This window comes from Dendropsophus ebraccatus, chromosome 2 (genome assembly GCF_027789765.1).
Source record: "Dendropsophus ebraccatus isolate aDenEbr1 chromosome 2, aDenEbr1.pat, whole genome shotgun sequence".
Lineage (NCBI taxonomy): Eukaryota > Metazoa > Chordata > Amphibia > Anura > Hylidae > Dendropsophus > Dendropsophus ebraccatus.
The window spans coordinates 56,171,579-56,194,683 of record NC_091455.1 but is presented as its reverse complement, the minus strand read 5'-3'; the positions used below and the strand labels follow the sequence as shown (position 1 = coordinate 56,194,683).

The 23,105-nt window shown below is 40.7% G+C and overlaps 1 protein-coding gene across 2 annotated transcripts in view; it reads left to right on the top strand.

Annotated features, from left to right (window-relative positions):
- The window catches only part of RP1 (RP1 axonemal microtubule associated), a 313,669-nt gene that overhangs the window by 274,902 nt on the left and 15,662 nt on the right, over positions 1 to 23,105 (top strand). For both annotated transcript variants that reach the window (XM_069957582.1, XM_069957581.1), the window contains exons 54-58: positions 99 to 158; positions 1,561 to 1,733; positions 5,891 to 6,113; positions 16,464 to 16,612; positions 20,779 to 20,854. In XM_069957582.1, the coding sequence (XP_069813683.1) occupies positions 99 to 158; positions 1,561 to 1,733; positions 5,891 to 6,113; positions 16,464 to 16,612; positions 20,779 to 20,854 (681 nt within the window). The remainder of the gene's footprint in view (positions 1 to 98; positions 159 to 1,560; positions 1,734 to 5,890; positions 6,114 to 16,463; positions 16,613 to 20,778; positions 20,855 to 23,105) is intronic.

The window sequence follows — 23,105 nt, the reverse complement described above, 5'->3', positions numbered from 1 at the left end:
ACCTATAATATATAACTTTGGCTTGAATAGAAACAGAAATATTAAGAAGGCACAATATACTTTGTAAAATGTAAAGTTTTTTATTATTATTATTACAGAAATGAAGGGCGACAACAGCTCTGGCGTTCTACTCAGTGAGATTCAGTCTCTAACGTCAGGTAACAAAGCACAGGAGTATGAGGAATATTTATTGGGGAGTCTGTTAATGTATGGCACTTCTTCACAGTTCTGATCATTTTCAGGAATCCTACATTTCGAACCCTCCACAAATTACCAGATAAATTGGAATTTCTTTTAAACAAAAACTTGAAATGTGCTGATTACAGATCAGAGACTGATTTATGTTTTTCCTGGAAAAAGGGGGGGGGGGCTCACAGCTTATGCTCTAGCTTCTTTCGTGGACTCTTTATAGAGAGTGGTCAGTTTATACAGGGAACAAGACCCATCAGCTGAGAACCTTGTATACCTGCTCATTGCAATAAACACAGTGTAATGCTTCATTTCCCTAGTGGTGGTGCTGCATGCACATTGAACACTTACTGCCAGGTTCCTCAAAGATAATAAGATAATATATAAATGCTGTGACTATAAGCAGAGGTGAACTAGGTGATAAACTATCTGATTTTTGAAAAATAGCCCTTCTAGAAGGTAAACCCCTTTAAAGGGCAACTCCAGCAAAAAAAAAAAAAAATCTTTTAAATCAATTGGTGCCAAAAAGTACCAGAAATTTGTAATTTATTTTTTATAAAAAAATCTCAAGTCTCAAGTAGTTATCAGCTGCTCAATGTCCTACATATCTATGTATATGACATACAGCAGCTGATAAGAACTGGAAGACTTTAATAGAAGTACATTACAAATCTCCAGCACTTTCTGACACCAGTTGATTTGAAAGAAAAAAATGTTTACTGGAGTTGCCCTTTAAGTCAAGGTCAAGATAAACATACTCAGATTACTCTGAGGTTAAGCTTGATTTTCCTGCTCTAAGCACAATTTACGACGGGAAGCAAGCGCCAACCTTTTGGGTCAGCCCTGACCTCCCCCTCGTTCCCTGCTTGCTACCTGTGCTATTACACACAGACAGAGAGTGGGGAGCAGCAGGGAGAAGCAGGAGAGGCCACCCAAATGAGCAATGAGCAGCCGACCGTCGCTGACCTGACTGGGACCTTTCAGCATGTTGAAAGACCACAATAAGCCGACATTGTGCACCTCGACTGATCATCGCCTTTTAACATGCGCTATTACAGGAAACCAATATCGGCCCGAACAACCAGTAATTGGCCAAGTAAGGCAGATAATCGTTTTGTGTAATAGGGCCTTTACCCTTAACACTCCATTAGCCATGTATTCAAATACCACGTCCAAAGACCCCAGCAACAAAAGAGAATTATGCCCATCAGGACTCCATCAACTTATACCTCTAGATTATACATGATACTTTGCTCTTCAGTTTGAATTATACTATAGATGAGTATGTAAAATATACCTGATTATGACTACTGTAGATCCATAAATGACTACTACTACAATACAGTATCTCTTTTGTTGCATTCAACACAGATGGAGAATGGAACGTCTCTTTATACATTACCAGCGAAGAAATCCAAATTTCTGAAACTCTAAAACATTATCCACAGTGGATCATTGTGTTTTATGGAGACAAAGGCAGGTCAAACCCACTCAGACTGGAAGAGCAAAGCTTACAGCGGTGGAAGGACAGATTGACCTACAAGGTATTAGATCAGAAAATAAGCAGATTATTTATGTGTCTAACAGTTTTTGTTCCAGATGTAGAATGTGGGCCCAAATGTATAGCACCTTATGGATCTATGAGGAGAACCACAGGGTCTGGGTACTTTATCTCAAATTTAGACTCCAAAGCAAGGGTACTGTACACCAACCTGAATAATCTCATGCCTGGAAACATAGTCAGATACTACTGGTTTAAAAAAAAATATTCAGAACTGGTGGCCCCTGTCATTATACACATGGAAAAGGGCCAAGAACCCTGAAAGATCTGTCTACAGATGGGTAACGTTTAGAGATGAGCGAACCTTGAGCATGCTCGAGTCCATCCGAATCTGATCGTTCAGCATTTGATTAGCGGTGGCTGCTGAAGTTAGACAAAGCCCTAAGGCTATGTGGAAAACATGGATACAGTCATTGGCTATATCCACGTTTTCCAGACAACCTTAGAGCTTAATCCAACTTCAGCAGCCACCGCTAATCAAATGCCGAACGCTCGGGTTCGGATGGACTCGAGCATGCTCGAGGTTTGCTCATCTCTAGTAACGTTCCATTTCTCGGTTGCATTGATACCAGTACTGATACATATTGTAGCTCCTGGGACCCATTTTTAGTGTGTGTGAATAAAGCAAAAACTTGTGTTGTCGATTTAAGATGCAAATAGCTTAATTAAAGTTTATATTGTTTTATATTGTAACTTAACTCTAAGCCTAAGGCAACAGCGAACACAACATACTTTATAGAAATTACACTGCAAAATGAGCACACGCTAGCTTGAGTCTTAAAGAACAGGAAAAATGACTGGTTATCTTACACAATCAGTAATTCCATGTTCCTACTTACATCTGGAAAATATTAAAGGGAACCAATCACCCAGAAAATCAATGTAAAGACAAGGATATGTGCTGATAGAGCACCCAGCACACTTCCCAAATATGCCCCTGTAACCTCTGTGCCCCCCTCAATTAGACAGTAATCTTACTTTGTTCAGGTCACGCGCTGTATGTAAATTTTTGCTAAGTAGTCCTGGTGGGCGTATGTAGTCCTGGTGGGCGTATGCAGTCACGGTCCGGGGGCGTATCTAGTCACGGTCCGGGGGCGTATGTAGTCACGGTCTGGGGCTGTAATCACGCCCAGAGGGGCGTGATTCGGAGGCTTGCGGTCCAGTGACGTCATCCGGCGGCGTGCGTTCCGCGTCGCGGCCGCGCTGACGTGTTCGGGAACCTGCGCAGTACGTCAGCGTCGTCTCCCGCCGTACTGCGCATGCACGGGTTCCCGAACACGTTGGCGCGGCCGCGACGCGGAACGCAAGCCGCCGGATGACGTCACTGGACCGCAAGCCTCCGAATCACACCCCTCTGGGCGTGATTACAGCCCCGGACCGTGACTAGATACTCCCCAGGACCGTGACTAGATACGCCCCCGGACCGTGACTACATACGCCCACCAGGACTACATACGCCCACCAGGACTACTTAGCAAAAATTTACATACAGCGCGTGACCTGAACAAAGTAAGATTACTGTCTAATTGAGGGGGGCACAGAGGTTACAGGGGCATATTTGGGAAGTGTGCTGGGTGATCTATCAGCACATATCCTTGTCTTTACATTGATTTTCTGGGTGATTGGTTCCCTTTAAAACCTCATTCCAACAGAACATTACTGGTATAACCCTCCATAACCTTATGGCTGGGCTACAGTAATATACTATAAAATAAAGCACCATCCCACCTTCGTTTAGTCCATAATGCTGCACCTGGGTTACTGCCCAGACAAGTGCGCCATCCACTGGCTGCCCTTAATATAAAGAAAAGTAAATTTTTTCTTGCTGTCCTGTAAAGAGGCATTTCCATCTTACACATTGTTATATGTCAAAATGTCCCCTATATGTGGTCCTGCCTGTGGGACTTTTAAGAGATCAAGGCCTCCTCAGTACCTTGCAAAAGCAATTAGGAAATAGAAAACTGCTGTGTCAGCAGTTTTAGGCAATTTATAAATCACACTGACTTTAATAGGAGCTACATACTGTATGGTAGTTATAGAACATTCTTATGGTGCATTTACACAGAACAATTATCGTTCGAATTATCACCTTATTGCGATTGCATTTGAGTGATAATTGGCTCGGGTAAACACAGTGAACGATCAAGCGATGAGCAAGAAATCGTTCATTGTGATCTTTCAACATGTTCTCAAATCGTTGTTTGTCGTTCGCTAAAAATTTGCAGATCTGCAGATTTGCAGAAACAGTCTTTCAAAGATTCACTCTGTGTGAGATGGGCTTAAAAGGGTAGTGCGGCGCTAAACAATTATTCACTAAATAACACACATTACTAAGGTATACAACTTTGTAATGTATGTTATGTTAGTGAATCGCCCCCTTCCCTGTGTTTCCCCCCACCCACACCAGACCCGGAAGTCTGGTGTGGGTGGGGGGAACACGGGGAAGGGGGCGATTCACTAACATAACATACATTACAAAGTTGTATAATTTTGTAATGTGTGTTATTAAGTGAATAATTGTTTAGCACCGCACTACCCCTTTAAGCGATCTTAAAAATGATCACAATAATGATTTTTTAACCATTATTCTAACGATTATTCTAAAGATTTATTCGTCTATTCACTGATCATTCTAAAAACCAAATCGTTGCTTCAAAATTGTTAAGCGAATTATCGCTTTGTGTAAACGGACCATTATAAACAGAGCAGCTTGTGGTATTACGCTGTTTAAGCAACTCAATGAGAGCTATACAAATTTCATAGTACAGTTGACCTGCTGTGACCTTTCTGACCCAATCCAGCAGATGTAAGCAGGTCAGGTGAACCAAGGAGGCCTAAGCTCCCAGATGGAAATACCCCTTTGCTGCATGAAACAGAATTTATTTACTTAATGTGAGATGATCAGTCCGAGCGCCATGGACACAAGTGCTGTGTGAATCAGGTAGTCACTTTGACAGCAGTGGGCACTGAAATCAGCATTGTATTGGGGAGACAGACCCAATAAGTAGTGGATCAGGACAGCCATTTACCTTCACCATAACAATGTTTTTCTGCAGTGCTTCTTTGAACAGGACTCAAAACACACCAATTCAGTCTGGAATATGAGGCCAAATAACACCATTGCACTCTACAAAGATCCTAACAATCTCCCAAATTGCCCTTTGAGCCCATTGTTGGAAAAGCAAACTAAGCCTAAGTTCACACAACGTAAGTTGTGTATTAATCACGGCCGTTGTTGCTGATTCGCAGTTACGCATAATATACACTCTGGCCGAGATCACTAGCGGCTGTACAAAAAACGGACATGTCAGTTTTGTGCGGCTGCTATTCATTGAATAGCGGCCGCACATCCCTTACAGGTCACACAATGGAGTGTGCCGCTCCGGCTGCGGCAATGAATGAATTGGGATGTGGGTGCACACAGATGCACCCGCATCTCAATTCAATACAAATGAAGATCTTCCAGCCGGCACTGCAGTACCAGCTGCGATGATCTTTACTGACACCGGCCGTTTTGTGGCACGGCTGGGTCATAGAACGTCCGGTGTCATACGCCGTGTGAACATGGCCTAAAAATGTTTGTGGTTATTGTTGGATGTTTTATTTTCTTGTATATGGCCACATGATAACCGCTCTTCTTTTCTCAGTCATCTGACAAAGTCCATTGTTTAATCTAAGCCCTTCACCTAAGCCAGCTGCTGGGCCCGCATGTGCCAGTTGGACATCACTATTAAAGCCTATTCATGATTCCAGCCTCCTTACTGGATGATGATTTATTTATATATCGGCATGTGTACATAGCACCTGATGAAAGGAGATATCAAGGATTTGCAAATGAATATGTAAATAGCCCAATATAGAGTTATTATTACCCAGTTCTGGGAGCTCTGCCAAGGAGATATCATTATATCAGTATCAATAGCAGCACAGCATTGGCAAAGTTGTTGTACTATTTTAGTTATTATCCCGTCCCCTGCCCATAAGCAGTCAATCAATCAATAAAAAGCAGGTTTCAGAAATATCAGTATATTGTAGTACAGTTCTGATGCTATTAATGATATAGAAGTTATAGATCAGTCACTGCTATGAGCTACATACATTACTAGAACTAACAGAACATCTCTACTTTTCTTTTTCAAGGTAAATCTTACACATGATTTAGGAGAGTTATTTAAAGTGAGACTGGGCATCGAGAACTGGCATGAAGACCTGGGCCAGTTATCCTTCAGTCACTTTAAAATGCAGAATACAAGAACCTTGGATACATTTAACCAGTCAATAAATAAAACACTTCCTCTTTCATTAAGTGGGGACAGATGGATTGAAATCCCGGTAGAATGGCCTCTAAGAGCCTCCCTTTCTGGTATGTTCACAGTAAACTATTATGTGCTTCATTCTAGCCTGACTCTTAGCTGTAGTGGCATATGTAAATGACAAGGAAGAAACAGGAAAAGAACTCCTATGATGTGCCAGCATGTGTACTTATACATATAATGTTAGGTAAAATATACACAGTCAGGTAAGATAGATAGATAGATAGATAGATAGATAGATAGATAGATAGATAGATAGATAGATAGATAGATAGATAGATAGATAGATAGATACTGTAGATAGATAGATAGATAGATAGATAGATAGATAGATAGATAGATAGATAGATAGATAGATAGATACTATAGATAGATAGATACTATAGATAGATAGATAGATAGATAGATAGATAGATACTATAGATAGATAGATAGATACTGTAGATAGATAGATAGATAGATAGATGATACAGTAGATAGATACATAGATAGGAGAGAGATAGATAGATAGATGATACAGTAGATAGATAGATATCAGTAAATGTGAGCAGCACCACGAGAGGAAACCAATGGTGGATGCCAGCGGACAGGTCCTAGACCACGAACTACAGTCAGCTAGAAGGAAGTACTCCGCAGCACTCCAGGTAAGTGAAAATTGTGAGCAAATTTATTCCATGCAGGAACGATACACGGCAAACAAGGTTTTACCTACCTTGTTTGCTGTGTATCGTTCCTGCATGGAATAAATTTGCTCACGATTTTCACTTACCTGGAGTGCTGCAGAGTATTTCCTTCTAGATAGATAGATAGATACTGTAGATAGATAAATAGATAGATAGATAGATAGATACTGTAGATAGATAGATAGATAGATACTGTAGATAGATAGATAGATAGATAGATACTGTAGATAGATAGATAGATAGATACTGTAGATAGATAGATAGATAGATAGATAGATACTGTAGATAGATAGATAGATAGATAGATAGATAGATAGATAGATAGATAGATACTGTAGATAGATAGATAGATAGATAGATAGATACTGTAGATAGATAGATAGATAGATAGATAGATAGATAGATAGATAGATACTGTAGATAGATAGATAGATAGATACTGTAGATAGATGATACGGTAGATAGATAGATAGATCGATAGATAATAGATCGATAGATAATAGATCGATAGATAGATCATAAGTAGATAGATAGATCAATAGATAATAGATCGATAGATAGATCATAAGTAGATAGATAGATGATAACTCAGTAGATATAACTGAATAAGGCCGCATTCTTACATACCTAGCAATGAACGTGGCCAGACCCACACCAACAGCTGCGAGATGTTATAAAGAAAGGGAATGATGTGTAAGGGCTATGTCGTTTGAGTATATAATTCTAAAGAGGTCAATATGAGCTGATAAGCAGAAGTTATTAGTGGTCATTGGTCCTATATAGACCAACAGGAGTTTAATAGTTCGATGGTAGACAGAAGTCCTATTGGTTTGCCATTGGCGGGTCTCACCAGATGGATGTAGCATACCATTAGGGTAAATCTCAGGTTGGCAGTGCTTTATTCATACATGATGGATTAAGGTGCTAGCATCTCACAGAGTAAACACTGGCTGCCACTCACTGTGCAGATATAGATATGCTTCAAAGAATAGGGATAGGCTCAGCATTGCTTTTTTACTGATTCATACATAAAACCAATGGAGGATACAGCACAGTCAAGCAAACGCCAACACATTTCTGATACACGGTACCCCTAGTCATGGTGGCAACCATGTCTATGGGAACTATTTGTATCGTAAACATGTTGGTGTATTGCTTGAGTGTGCTGGATGTTCTGTTAGTTTTATGGATGAATCAATAAAGAAGCTTTGTTCATTGCAGGGCTGAGCCTATCCATGTTCTCTGAAGTCTGTCTGCACCTTGTTGGAGTTACAACTCATGGGCAACAGAAGAACAGAAGCGGCAAGCTGGGTCCTCCTGTTCTACATTGCAATAGACATGCCCCTAGCTCTGGAAATTATCAAATTATACAGGAGTACACGAGGAAGGTATCTCTCAGGACATGCCTTCACAGATTATATATATATATATATATATATATATATATATAGTGTATATGGGAAATGGAATACTGAAAAGTGTCTCCAGTGAAGCTGCACCCTAGCTGCTAAGGGTAACATAAACCATCACGTTTTTACATGATATTTGTGAGGGGGTTGAGGATAGGTTCAATATACTGCATGACTAGCGCACAATACTCAGAACCAGATACCTGTTGCAATTTGACCTGAATTTTCTTAATCTCCATTATCGTTTGGGAATCACAAATAGCTTAAGTCTTTGTCATCGATAGGAAAGTGCCCAGTATACAGATGAATTGATTACTAAACAACGTCTTTTAAAAGAGCGCTCGACTGCTATCTACAGATATTACATCCAGACAATAAGCAAACAAAAGCTAAGCTCACAATACAAATCAATGCATGTGCTAGAAACTTTTAATGGAAAACTGTCATTGCTCAGACTATGAAACTTTCATAAACCCAGAGATCAAGTGATTGAGCTGTGTGGCAGCTCTGTGCTTTGATGAACAGTATTGATTTGATGTCCATGAAAGACATGAAAGTCACTGGGTCTCAGGAGTGTTAGTCTTAGGCGGATAGACTCACACCTGTCAGGCAGGCTCTACAATATACCAGAACTGTACACCGGCTGTGGAGACTTTCCCAGCACTGTCTCATACCTGTCAGCCACCCCTGATTTCCAATTAAGATTGGTGCTTGGACATGTTACCGACAGACATCACCCTGACAACTTCTTAGAGCTCCGCTCCTATTCATTGTTATGTCTTGTGTATAGCTACACCTTCTAGAATTCCATACAATAGTGTCTATTCTGAGACAGCATTGATTCCCTTTTGCTCTATATTGCATGTAGCCTTCTGGTCCTTGTACTGCCACATATTTCTATTTATACAGATATTGTACAATATTTGCATAGCGATGCTATTATGTTATATACTGTATGACAAGGTGTTAATGAGAGATTCCAGGCTACCTATTCATTACACACCTAGACATGTGCTATCTGTGGAAAAATAATGATATGCAGAATTGCCGGGGAATTGCTGTGGAAAGATCCATGACAGAATGTTTCTGCTGGGTATGGACATACTGTAAAATAGCCAGAACATGGGTGGAAGCTTCATTCAGACATAGGATGTCATCTGTTTCTGTACAGCCCAGACTGCAGCACGTAAATAGGTTATTAGCTTTATTACCCATTTTAAAATGTACTGTTCTAATAAAACTTAAAGAGAAACTATCAGTGAATTCATGCAAACAGCTCCTTGCGACCTCATCTTTGTACCTTGGGAGCACCGGGAGTGTTCCTTGGCCCCCCAAAGCACCGTTTGGCCCACCCACCGCCTCTTTCGGTCACGCCTACCTAAAGGCTGGCCATGCTTAACTGAATATGCATATGGATTCTCCTTTAAAGTAAATGCTGTCACCTGGAAACATGTTCTTCTTTTTTAATCTGTCGCCATTTACTGATTTTAATTTATTTTATTTAATTTTTTTGTATCTTATTATGGGGGGCAGTGACCTTGCCTCATCTGTTTTTTTTAAGCATTTAGAGATATGCTTTACAGCAAACCCTTTTGACATATACACAAAAGTCTGGAGCAGCCCCTATTCACTAGAATTGGAGCATTTCTAGGCATGCTCTGTGACCTGTGCAGAGGTCATTTTATAGGAAGGGGGAAGCTACATTTCAGATATTGCGCATGGTGTCTTACTGTATCTATCAGCTGTTTTCCATTGTCAGTGTACTTCTGTCTGTGATAAGGAGGACACTGTGCTGGAAAGTGAGCTACAGTAATCGGAACAGGAAGTCACAGCTTAGTTTTAGGCTTATTGGCCAAATGAAAATGGCACCATGTCAGGACTATTTTATTATATAGATAGTAAAATGGGAAAATTCGAAAATATATCATCATATCATAAATTCTTAGAAATGTAGTTTAACATAAAATTTAATTGAAACAATAGATGATGATTAGTGTTGAGTGAGCACTTAAAGTGTACCTGTCGTTATAACTTTTAAAGTCTAAATCAACAGTAGAAAATTTAAGCAAGTTTGCAATATGCATTCATTATTTTATGTTTGTTATCATGCTGTAAAGCAAAGCTGAACTTACCAGAAATCCAGGTCCAGTCTCCTGAAGGCAGATTTTCTGCTGGTTGAAAAAAAGAGACTAAACACACAAAGTCCCAGCCAGTACAGAGAGTCACGGCTCAATGTGTCTGTCAGTTACATGACTCCCTTTTCTGTGTGTGCAGAAGACCTGGGATACACGGGACTTCCTGTGTTTAGACTCTTTAAAAAAAAAAAAAGTCAACACACAGGAAGTGCCATGTTTTCACTTGGCAGAGGGGAGAGTTTCTTTCAAATTTTTATATATTTCGTCCCTTGAAGGGATGTTTATATTTAAATATACAAAAATTTGAATTAAAAATGTGATAGGGTTCTGCAAGACATGTTAAAACTCCTGCTGTTATTGAAGGTGATTAGCCACCCTTATCTGAATACTACAAGGTGTTTGGTTGTTTATCGACCTCGATTAAGCACCCTGAAGCTCTACCAAGCACTATACTCAACCAAACATGCTCGCTCAATGCTAGTGATGGTGCATTCTCTTTAATACCATGTCTCTGGTTCAGATGGGGGAAGCATTATATTAAGCATCTATGCAGGTTGTGCTTAGTATTAACAGTATAATGTAGTCTGAAAAGGACATAAAGATGTGTATGTACAACTGTAAGGTTCTGTTTCTTATGCATCCATAATATAGCTGACATAGAGGTGCATGCAGGCTTTGCTGCACCTCAGTATGTTTTTGTATGTTTTTTTTCTGTTTGCTTCTATACAAATTGGAGAAGGATGCTCCATTGGATACCTTATGTATGGAGGATTGCTTTGCGTCCTCTGTACATATGGCACCTAACATATCCTATGCAACAGTGCGTCTGGGCTCTGTGGCTTCATACTCAGCAGCCATATGGCCTCCATGCACTGCTGTACAAGCTCCATTCATCTGTGTCATGTTCATGAGCTCATATTAAATTGTCATTTGTAACAATAGATGCAAGGATGGGACCCATATAAGACACATTTGACTATATCATAAATTCTACATTTGGAGCTATGCAGTCAGCATCAGTATGTCAGCAAAGAATACTGACAGTACTTAAATGGATGTATATAGTAAATTCCTAGGACTAGCGCAAGCATTCCTCATCACACGTGAGAAGACAAGAAGACCATCTTTACTTCTATAGTAATAGGTAGCCCCCAGTAGCTACACACTTGTCCCCAGTTTCTCTATAGCAGAGGTCTGAAACTCGCGTCCCTCCAGCTGTTGCCAAACTACAATTCCCATCATGCCTGGACAGCCAAAGCTAAAGCTTTGGCTGTCCAGGCATGATGGGAATTGTAGTTTGGCAACAGCTGGAGGGCCGGGAGTTTCAGACCCATGCTCTATAGCATCCCCCTCACCTCTGTATTAAACCTGCTGGCACCTCTTTAGCTGCAACCTGTAAGTAAGACAGTGTAAATCTCATTCAGTCCGATTGACTACCGGCATGACCTCCCTGAGGAGTCTCAAAATTCATAAGAGAACTCCGTCTGACAGCCAGCGAAAGGGACTAAATAAAACGTACTTTTATATGTTACCAGCCGTTCTCCTTCACCTACAGAGTGCAATGTGGAACATTTATAGGGACACTCAAGACACTTGGTCAGATAGGTTTCCCTGTACATATGTTACGTTCTGCAAATCAGCACAAAAATCAGCTTCTGAACTGCAGGGTGTGCATGGTGACTACTAGTAAGTGATTGCTAATAAACGGATTCCAGAAGATGTAGTCACCCACATATTTACCATAAGTTGTATCCTGTAGACCAGCTATGTCTATGCTAATTGCAAGTATTGAATACAAAGCCGGGAGTGGATATAAAGGGAGGAGAAGCCTCAGAGTAAAAGCACATGTTCCAGCAGCAGCTTGTGTATCGTAACGAAACTCGCACAGCATTTCATCCACAAGTGGTTCAGGATCGTTTGTTTTCACCAAGTATCTCCTTTATACGTGTCCTCCATTTATGATCTGTTTTTGGCTTAAATTTAATGTAATCATTCCAATTAGAGATGAGTGAACCTCGAGCACAATCGGGTTAGTCCAAACCCAGGCATTCAGCATTTGATTACTGGTGACTGAAGAAGTTGGATTTAGCACTATTATAGGAAGCGATTTTTATTGATTAACGACTAACTATAAAGGATCACAAACAAGATTGTTTATTGTTAACCTGAAAACGTTTACGATATTACACAGAGCGATAGTCATTAGTCACGATCGCTACAATGATCATTTCTATGATCGTTTACTCCATCTGATCCCAGCGAAAGAATAAACAATGTGGAATTACACTGAATGATTACTGAATAAATGCGGAACCCCAGTGAACTATTGTAGAATTTCAGCAAACAATTAGCTAATGATTAACAAGATCAACGACCAATGAATGAAGTAAAAGCTGAGGGCACTCACTGGGTAGTTGCAGGATATCTTTATTTCAACATGAAGTTACAGGCTTCAGCAGTACATATCGCTATTCGGCAGACGCCAGACCACTTCACATGAGCAAACTAGACATGACGGCCATTTCGCGCGCATGCGCGCTTCATCAGATCTGATGATCAGATCTTGTTCAGATTGGAACAATATAACAATTTTCCACGCGATAATCAACCATGTAGTAGGGCCCTAAGGCTGTCTGGAAAGCAAGCCATAGGCTGTATACATGTTTTCCAGGACTCCGTAGGGTTGCATCCAACTTCTGCAGCCACTAGTAACAAAATGCTGCACAGTTGGACTTGCAGTTTGCTACATGTGATCTTACCCTCAATATTCCTTGCTTATGTTTTCTCTATTACATGTTTAAGGACAAACCTGTAACATTTCATTTGTTATGGCCAGCACAGTTATACGATACTGGACCCCGCTCCTTTTTGTGTGCAAACTGCATCTGTGCCCCATGACATATCAATATATATAACCCTATCAAGGGTCACCTGAACAGCAGTGAGGTTAACTGTGTTCATATAGGTCCCGAGGGACAACGTAGCTTCAGTCGAATTCTGGAAATAAAACGATTAACAATAAAGTAATGAAATCAGTTGCTCTCCTATAATATTATTACGCCGGCTCATGAGACTCGCTGCTGGATCATGACCAGCATTTTATTGTGAATTTAGTCACAATTTATGTGATCCACATACACAATCAACACAAACACAGAAAATATTATTTAAAGATTGTTACAAAAATTTTACTTATACAGCTGACACCGGCAGCGTCTAGCAGTATACTGCTATACTACCTATATGTGCATGTTATGAAATAATATAACATACTGTAGATTGCACGTCTTAAATTGTTTATGGAAACAATTCTTTTCTATTATAAAGATGGATTTCTTACTTATGCAATGTGTTACATATATAATATATATATATATATATATATATATATATATATATATATATATATATATACATATACATACAGTGTGTGTTATATATATATATTTTTTTATTTTTATTTTTTTTTTGCAGGGAAATGGTAAAATCAGGGATTTGATCAAATCCTGGGAAATGATAAAATGACCACTCCGTTGGGTCATTTCCCTGAAAAAGTCAGGGATTTAATCAAATCCCTGAACCGTTTCTGTGAAGTAATCAAATGAATAAGCCTCAAGCCTGGTGCCTGGTTCAATGCACATATGGGCCTCCTGCTCCCCGTCCTTGGACCAGGCACCAGGAACCAGGCTTGTTCAATTACTCATCCCAGTCAGCGTATGGACAGTGGGGGGAAGGTGTCGGAAACCGGTGGGAGGTTACAGCATTCAGGTTCTAGGCCATGGCAGCAGGGATGGGGAGCTGGAGGCCCAACTTGGTGCCGGCATCCCGGCTTATATGTGCATTGAACCAGGCACCAGGCTTGTTCAATTACTCGCCCCAGCCTGTGTCCGGAATTATGAGGATGCTTTCACACCACTTTTCTAGGTTTCTGATGGGAGCATACTTCCACCATATGGCAACTTTGTGACAACCGCCATACATAGAGGCCCATTTTTTTCCTGGAGACTGGATCTATCCGTTTTTTTCATCTATCATCTCTGCTGAATGACATGAACAGAGGCCAAAATTACATTTTTCTGGCCTGCGGGTGATTGAGGTCTATGGATACGCTTTGTTGTATGTGCATGGAGACTTCATGATGCATATAGCCAAAGGACACTACAAACATGCCATGAAAAGAGGCTAAATATTACTTTCCCACTCACCATTTGGGGTTGTGTAATTACAGACCAAAAACTGTATCGCCATCCTGTATCAATACATATCCGCTGTACTAGGACAGATTAAGACAAAGCAGGGTTATAGTGACCACAGTGTGACAAATGGTTCAAACAGGGTTCCCATTAATGAATGGGACTGGAGGCCATTACTTCAGCTAGCACACCTTTTATTGAGTCAAGTAATCATTACTACATTGGCCAGCCATCTATAATTTCTGGAGAACTGAAGGCTTTGGAATATTAGCACAGATTTCTCTTCGTGCCACCAGACAACCTAGGTATTGCATTGTACTAGACTAATGGAATTTAGCAGCACACATTATCCAAACCCATTAATTTCCGCGCACAGCAATAGAAATACCCTGGTCCACCAGACGTATAAATCCACAAAATAAGTAAGAATTGCATGAGTTCTGTCTATTAATTGACAGGAACATGTTAAGTGTTTTAAAGTGAGGTCATTCCCAAGTGCACAGCACAGAGCATATAAAGGCAATGCCTATAGGGCTTGCACATAAATATCTGGTATATCATGCCTTGATGTTTGGGTAAATGTAATTTTTTTTCTAAAATATATATATATATATATATATACAGTATATATATATATATATATATATATATATATATATATATATATATAGCTATATCTTCAGGCCCCGCCTTCTCTCTCTGTCAATCAATCTAGAGGTATAGTGAGCGGCCAGAATATGGGTGACATGGATGCCTGATCACAAGAAGTGCCTGTCCCTGTCCTGATGCCACTGTTGGAGCCTCTGCATTTGCTACCCTAGCATTGCAGTCTCAGCTTTCCTGCCTATGACTCCTGCCCATGCTACCTTCTGTGTTCCTGTCTGCTGTCCTGCCTACGCTGCCTCCTTCTGCACCTTGTCCACTATCACTAACAAGCCAAATTGGAGGTAGTGCCCTGGGAGTGGCCTGCCGCGGTGGGCACTCTCCCACGGAGGTAGTGTCTGTAATTTATTGGAGCATTAATCAGGCTAGAAGAGTGTTTTATCAACCATGTATTTAGAACAGAAATGATATGCCACTTTCTGTGCTATTTCCCTTCAGTAAGATTGACTTTTGTGATTAGGTGCATCACACACATTCTGTTCAGCACTTAGCAGAACGGATCTAAAAATATAATTTCATGTATTATTGGCACAGTGCTCCCACTTTATAGCACCTGCTCTGAACTGAGGAATAAAGTTGTGCTGTGGTAAGGGTTGCCTTATATAAAGAATTATTTTATGGACAGTTTGGTTATACATGATCCGCAGTGGTACCAAGCAGATGGAGATCATCAGCGTGACAAAATTTAAGCTGCGCTATATCTATAATGCCGAACAATAAACTAAAAAGAAGTATAAAACTATTCCCTGTACTGTGAGATTGGGGAGAGATTCTATGATTTATGCTACGGAATACTAATGTGACTACAATAATCTTTCTAAATTACAGCAGTCAGCAAGTTTACAGACTGATGACGGTTCCCAGCAAACTTAAATTGTGCCGATATGCAATTGGCATACTTTGCAAAATGTATTTAAGAACTCTGAATAGCTTTTTATAGGATGGTAGAAGCAAAGCAATGTTTAGATTATACACTAAAATTATTTTACTATGACATTAAAGGGACTTGATATGTGCTGGATTATCAAACAATCCGGATTATTGAATGTTCCAATAAAAGTATATACAACTCACTTTAAAGGGGATGCAAATAAGTTACCGCAACCATTACATTGTATTTCAAACAGAAGAATGTCTTCATTGCTCCTAATCTAATAAAACTTAACGCTATACCACAGTGTTCTGCTGGAAAGAAGTAACCTGCAAATATACCTGGATAGCCAGGCAATGTCTTAGAGCTCACAGTTTATCCCTATATCATCTCTATCCTGTATAATATAGAGTTTTGGCTCATTTTAACTCTGTGTTATTTTACAGCTGTTACATATAGTGTAACTATGTTTGTTGCTGACGTGCCAGAGGAGAAAGATACATTACATCTTGGTTTTTGTTTACATGGGAAACATGGAGACACAGGACATAGATCTATAAAGTGGCAGTATGTGCGAAATGCAGATGAAGAGGAGGTAAGAAAAGCCATGGTTTATTAAGAGTAAATGCTTAATATGGATGTGCAGTTGTGCGATGATAATTATATGCAAATCAGTACCCCTGGGTAATGCTTATCTGCTAGGTGTTGGCATTTTTAAGCCCCGGTTCATTAGAACGCAGCTTTGATCAGTGACTAGAACAGTTGCATTATCCCTTGGGAATCTCAGTTAGTATAAAATCCAACTCATATACAGTATTTTGTTTTAGTGAGGATCTAGGCTTCTTTCTTCATCTCTATACTTTACACTGCAGCTCTTGTTGTTAGGGTTTTCAGGACTCAGGATAGACCATGGTGATTTTGATCTGGGGTGCCAACACATCCTGATAATCAGCTGCACCCAAAATACACAGTGAGTAAAAGTGGAAGCAAACAGCGCCATACATTGTGCAGTGGCCATGCAAGGCTACTGCAACTCAGCTTCCACTGAGGCAACAGTCTCTATTCAAAGGAGGGAGCTGTCTGCTTGCAGTGCAGTTCATTGTGTATTATGGGAGCCAAGGCTTGGGCAAACAGCTGATTGGTGAAATGTTGGAAGTCGCCACCATTTCAATTAGATATTGATGGCCTATGCTGAAGATAGATCTGAAGAGTCTTGGAAAAACCCATTAGCATTAAAGCGACTCTGTACCCACAATCTGACCTTCTTTTAATCCAAGATCTGTCCTGTGGTCTGTTCGGCAGGTGATGCAGTTATTGTCCTTAAAAACAACTTTTAAACTTGCAGCCCCTGCCAAACTGGAGTATCTGTGCCCTAACTTTGCACCACCCTTCTGTCCCTCCTCCCCACCCTCCTCATCATTAGGAATGCTCCAGGCAGATTGTCTCCTATTCGTCAGCTGTGTAAATACTGAACATGGGCTGTATCGTTAAGGCACCTGTGCAATGTTCAGCATGAAAAAAATGTTCCAGTGGCATTCCTAATGATGAAGAGGGTGGGGAGGAAGGACGGAGGGGTGGTGCAAAGTTAGGGCACAGATACTCCTGTTTGGCACAGGGCTGCAAGTTTAAAAGTTGTTTTTTTAGCACAATAACTGCATCACCTGCCGAACGGACCACAGGACAGATCTTGGATTAAAAGCAGCTATCCTAAGGTACAAGTTGTTTGGGGGGGGGGTCAGATTGTGGGTACAGAGTCTCTTTAAATTCTATGTAAAACCACAACCCCAGAACAAAGCTAGAGGGTGCAGCACACCTAGTTTCATACTACCCCCTGGAAGCAACACCACTACAAGAGCTGTTTGTCAAGATCTCAGTGGATCTGATTTCCATGGCTGAGCAGCTGCAAAAAAGTATGGAAATTGCTAATAATGAGCAATCTTACAGTAAGTTTGGGTTCCCATAACTGGAGTGCCTGGTATATAAATCCAGGGGCTGGAGAATATGAATATGAATATAGCTGTTTTGAACCCCCCCTCCACCCGGTATGTGACACATCGAGCATGTAGGTTATAGACTGAGGAGCTCTTCAAACTGCAAAGAGACAAAGCTGTGGAGAAGCAGGTAACAGGGTTGGGTGTCTTTGAACATTTCACAGATCATCAATAAATCCAATATGACACAATGGAAAGAACATGGAACGTCAACAAATCTGATAAGAAATAACATAGGGCCATATTACACGGCCCGATCACAAATTATCGAGCCCTGTAAAAGGCTCAGTAAGTGAGTGCTGATCCACCATAATCATGGAACAAGGGCTACACGGACATTGTTAGCAATGTTCATGAAGCCCTTGCTGTATATAGTAAACAATAAAATATATACGTGACCTCTCAACACTCCTGGCGAATTTGCAGCGTGAAATCCGCTGCGGATCCGTGTGAAACTGGCCTTAAGGGGAAAACATTCAATGCCTTAGGAGGGCATCAATCCAAATGAGAATCTGTAGAATGCCTTGAAGAATTATGTACATCAATGCAAGCCAGTTGGGACAGTTTTGCACAGAAAAAAAGGTAAAAACCATGTATCATGTAAACTATAAAATTATATTTATCAAATTATAACATTCCTTTCCCTGCACAATGGCATACACAGAAAAAACACAAAGTCACAAACTACAAATGAAGTTGCAAAAAAAAAAAAAAAACCCTCACACATCTCCACAGGTGAAAAATAAAAATTTATAGGAGTCAGAACATGGCGATAGACAGATTCGTTATGCTAAAAACAAAACAGAATTATTTTGGGAGTCAGGAAAATCCACCCCACCCCACCCTTCCCCATGTGTGTTGAATAAGCAAACTACTGTAGTTATTTGGTCATGGAAAAATATAATGCACAAAACTACAGAATTATTACTCTGCCTCTGAAATATTGACTCCGGCTCAGACATTAGTCTGCTCCAATTTAGGTTAAATTTATTTCATTAGTAGAGCTGAACTTTTTACCCACTCAGACTGGAAAGCTTGTTCACATGGAAGAAAATGCTTAGGCACAGTCAAGATTGGAAGCATAAACCTCTCAGAAGTAATTTGCTCGTGTACGTTATTGACCTGTCCAGAAAGAAAAAACCCAATACCCTCTAGTATGTGCTAATTTAAAAAATAAAGTTACGTTTGTAGTGGTATAAATCCATTGATGTGCATGTATTTATAATCAGCTCATAATAAAAGCTGAATCAGATGTTTTAATATGCAAGGGGCAATCCAATCACAAATAGAAAGTACAGTGATTTGTAACCATGACAAGGGGGCTTCCTCTACGTCGAAAGAAGGTTTTACCATCATCATCATAGACAAGGATTCCTTATTGTAAGAGCAGCGAGACTATGAAACTCTCGATGATGACATGATGACGTGATGGTTGACTTAATAAAAAGGTTTGAGAGGGGCCTGTTGCCTTCCTTAAAAAACAAGATAAGATATATATGGGTTGAGCCCCCTATAACTACTAAAAAAAATATAACACAGCAATCACTGAGCTCAGGGAGATCAGTGGGGGGAAAATGCAATGAAGTACTCACTCAAGAGTCTCCATAGAAACATTGCCCCCTATAAATTTAAATATGCAAAAAAGGGTTTCCATGGAGCCTCAATTGTGTGTCTCAAAACACAGGAATAGCCAGATATCCCTCCATGGAAGAAAAACCTGTTGCCAAGGGGTGGCTCCCAGGAGGGAGATCACAAAAAACACTTTGATATGTAGCCCCTTCAGTCACACTCAGTTGTGAGTATTGGGACACAAATAGGGAAATACCAGGGTGGTCCCTTTTGCGCCAAAGTTGCGCCTCAGTTGCGAGCATTGCGACATGGGACATGGCAAGTGTTTACCAAAGACAGGCATCCATCCACAGATAGCTGTTTCAGGATATTTGCCCCTCATCAGTGTGGAGTAGGATTCTGGCTAACAGGGGCAATGAAAAGTAGACCAACAAAACTCAACAATCACTGAGCTCAGGGAGATCATTGAAAAAAAACTAATGACTTTGTGCCACCACTAGATCCCTAAAGGAGTGTAAATATTAGGCAGTGTCAACCGCCACCAGCAGCAGGTGGTAGAGTCCCATAAGCTCTAGCTGAACATACGAACCTTTCCCATGGGTCAGTCTGCACAGGGCTTTCCTGTTATACTGTAACAACACTTTGGCAAAACATAAGTATGGAAAGAGCACAAGAGTAATGCAGTCATTCTTCTGCAAAAGATAGGAAATTGGTGGGGGAGGAGGACAGCGAGCACCAAATCATTCTCTCCCAAGATGTTGATGTATGATGGCATGAACTCCAACAGCAAGTCGGTTTTGAGCTTTGCTATAAATATATTTTATTCCATGGAGGATAGACATTTATTATACTCCATGTAGTCAATTTGAAAAATAATTCTCGTGAGCGTTCTGTTCTATATTCATGCATGCCACTACTTAAACTATGCCTGGGATTCCTGCCACATCATTTTGACTGAATATCTCCCTGTAATCAATCTTTGTTTGTAGTTTTTATCACACTAGATCTGTTTATAAAAATCAGCAAGTTCCTGTGCAAAAAAGCAAGCATCTCGTGGTGTGTGACACTGTAAGAGCGAATGTGTGACACACGCATCACATTCAATTACTGGCATCTATAGGGTTGTGATGGCAGCCAGACATGCACATGATCCTCCTGGTATGTATTCCTTCACACTAATCACACTGCTGTTTCTTCACAGTCATTTACAGGTTTATTAGATGCGGTTGAACTTGGGGAAGTACATCAGGCTGACATCTCAATGAGCAGCAGCGATGGTATGTTTCACTTAACTTTCATGTAAAGTACAAAATAAATTGTCATTATTACAGAGGATGTCCCAGTATTCAGTATTATATTACAGTTTTTATTTTTCTATATATATTGCCGTTACAAAGTTGTTATGGTGCCTCCTAGTGTTCTCTTGGCTCTCTTGCAAAACGTCCACCTAATGTGTCCAGTGCCAGTGGGTGCACAGGCTCAATGGTGGAGTCATCTGGTATTTGGAATGGTAACTCCTTCTATTGCCAGCAAAGAGGAATCAGGGTACTGGACACATTAGGAAGATTTACTATTGAAGGTACACTAGATTTCTGGCAAGGTGGCCCACATTTACTAAAACTGTCTAAGTGCTCAGGAATGCCCCTCAGTTAGTGACTGAGATTGGATACCACTGCAGTCTCTGATTGGGTAAGCAGGTACTTTCCTCTGGGTCATGATGATGACACCGAAATTCAGGAGAAGCTGGAGCCCGCTGGTGGTCAGAGAGTTTGTGATGCAGGGGCAGGGGGACAGGTAGGTATAGATTTATTATGTTCCCTGGTCCTGGATTTATCGTTTTGTCCGGACTTCTTCTTTAAACGTGCCAGATTTATCAGGCTGTTTTATGGGTCTTTTGAACTTACAGACTGTTTACTCTCAGCTTACACCACCTATTTGTCAGGACTGGAAGGCAGAGACAAGACGAGACAGTGGACCCTAAGGCTGAACCCATGCACTGTCCCTACCTACTTGCCTCAGTCGGCCCTAGGTGGCCGCGGACAACCATGAAGACGTGCCCTACACTTAATAAGTGTAACACCAAACAAGACAGACAAACACAACAAAGGAGAGTCGATAAGCCAAGTCAGAGCCAAACAGGCAATGCAGTACAAAATCAGAGATCAAACGGATAGTCAAAGGTCAAGCGGGAGGTCAAGCAAGCAGAGGAATTAGGACGGGGATCACAGGAATAGACAGGGGGGAGCTGGGATCAGGGTATAAACCTTAATTGCCAGCAGGGAATAACTGGCTTTGCTTTCATTTATGAGGATCAAGAGCCCGGTCCGGATCCACATTGGACCGGCGCTCTGATCCTCAAAGTTTCGGACAGGTAGAGGCATCTGTCAATCAAAAAACACTGCTCAGCTGCAGCCAACGAGGCTAGCAGTGAGCAGTGTAACTCCTGCATTGCCAGGAGGCTGAAAGAAAGGCGGGTGTGTCAGACAAAAGGTAAAAACAGGCCCAGTTCACACCAGGCTCACTCCACATTCCTGACACTATTACTTGGCTTGAAGTCCGCCAGAATTTTCAGCCAGATTCAGGTGCATTTTTAGTGCAACTTGGGCCATGCCCATGTTTATATAAACCACACCCCATTTTTTATACCCAGTGGAAAAGTGGCATAAAAATGTCTAAAATTCATAAAATTTAGAAGAAAAGTTCCATGCGCCACTTTTTGGCTAGAGCTCTAGCACAGACATATTAGAAGTTTGGGATAATGTGTACCAAAGCACCGGTGTATATGCCTTGCACCACATTTATTATGGGTTTTAGACACTTTTGCACCACACTCAAGAAGGGAGAACTACCTAACAGGACTAAAAACAACTAATAGGTGGTCAAAACTTATAATAGACAGTTTTAAGGGGGGTATCAATGCTTACACCAGAAAAATGCTCAAAATGTTTGGCACAAAACACAAAAAAGTCAAAAAATTTTACGCAAAATGACTTTTTACACCACACAACCCGGCAAACAAGCTTTGATAAATTCCCCCATAGTATTTTGGTCAATAATTGGTCCTCATTTCAGAGCTCATTTTGCTTAGTATTGTATCCTCAAAAAAAGGACTGTCTGTAAAACCTAGGAATTCCACAAGAAAGAATTGTATCTACCAAAAGTATTCTTGGCAGGAAAATATAATTATTATTATTATATGTACCCTGTCAGATTTACTAAGAATATGCAAAAGGAGAGCCCATAGAGCCTCATTGAAGAGTCTCGAAACACAGGACTAGCCAGATATCCCCCCAGGAAGGACCCAGCCAAGGGGTGGCTCCTGTAGGGAAACCACCAAAACCACCATATTAAGTGGCCCTATAAGTCAATATAATGACAAGAGAAAAACCAAGGCCAGGTATCCATCCACAGACAGCTGTTTCGGGGTGTTGCCCCAGATCAGTGTGGAGCAGAATTCTGGCTAGGTGGGAGCTATGCCTAGAAGAGCCATAAGAGAAACAGATCACTGATCTCCGGGAGACCATCCAA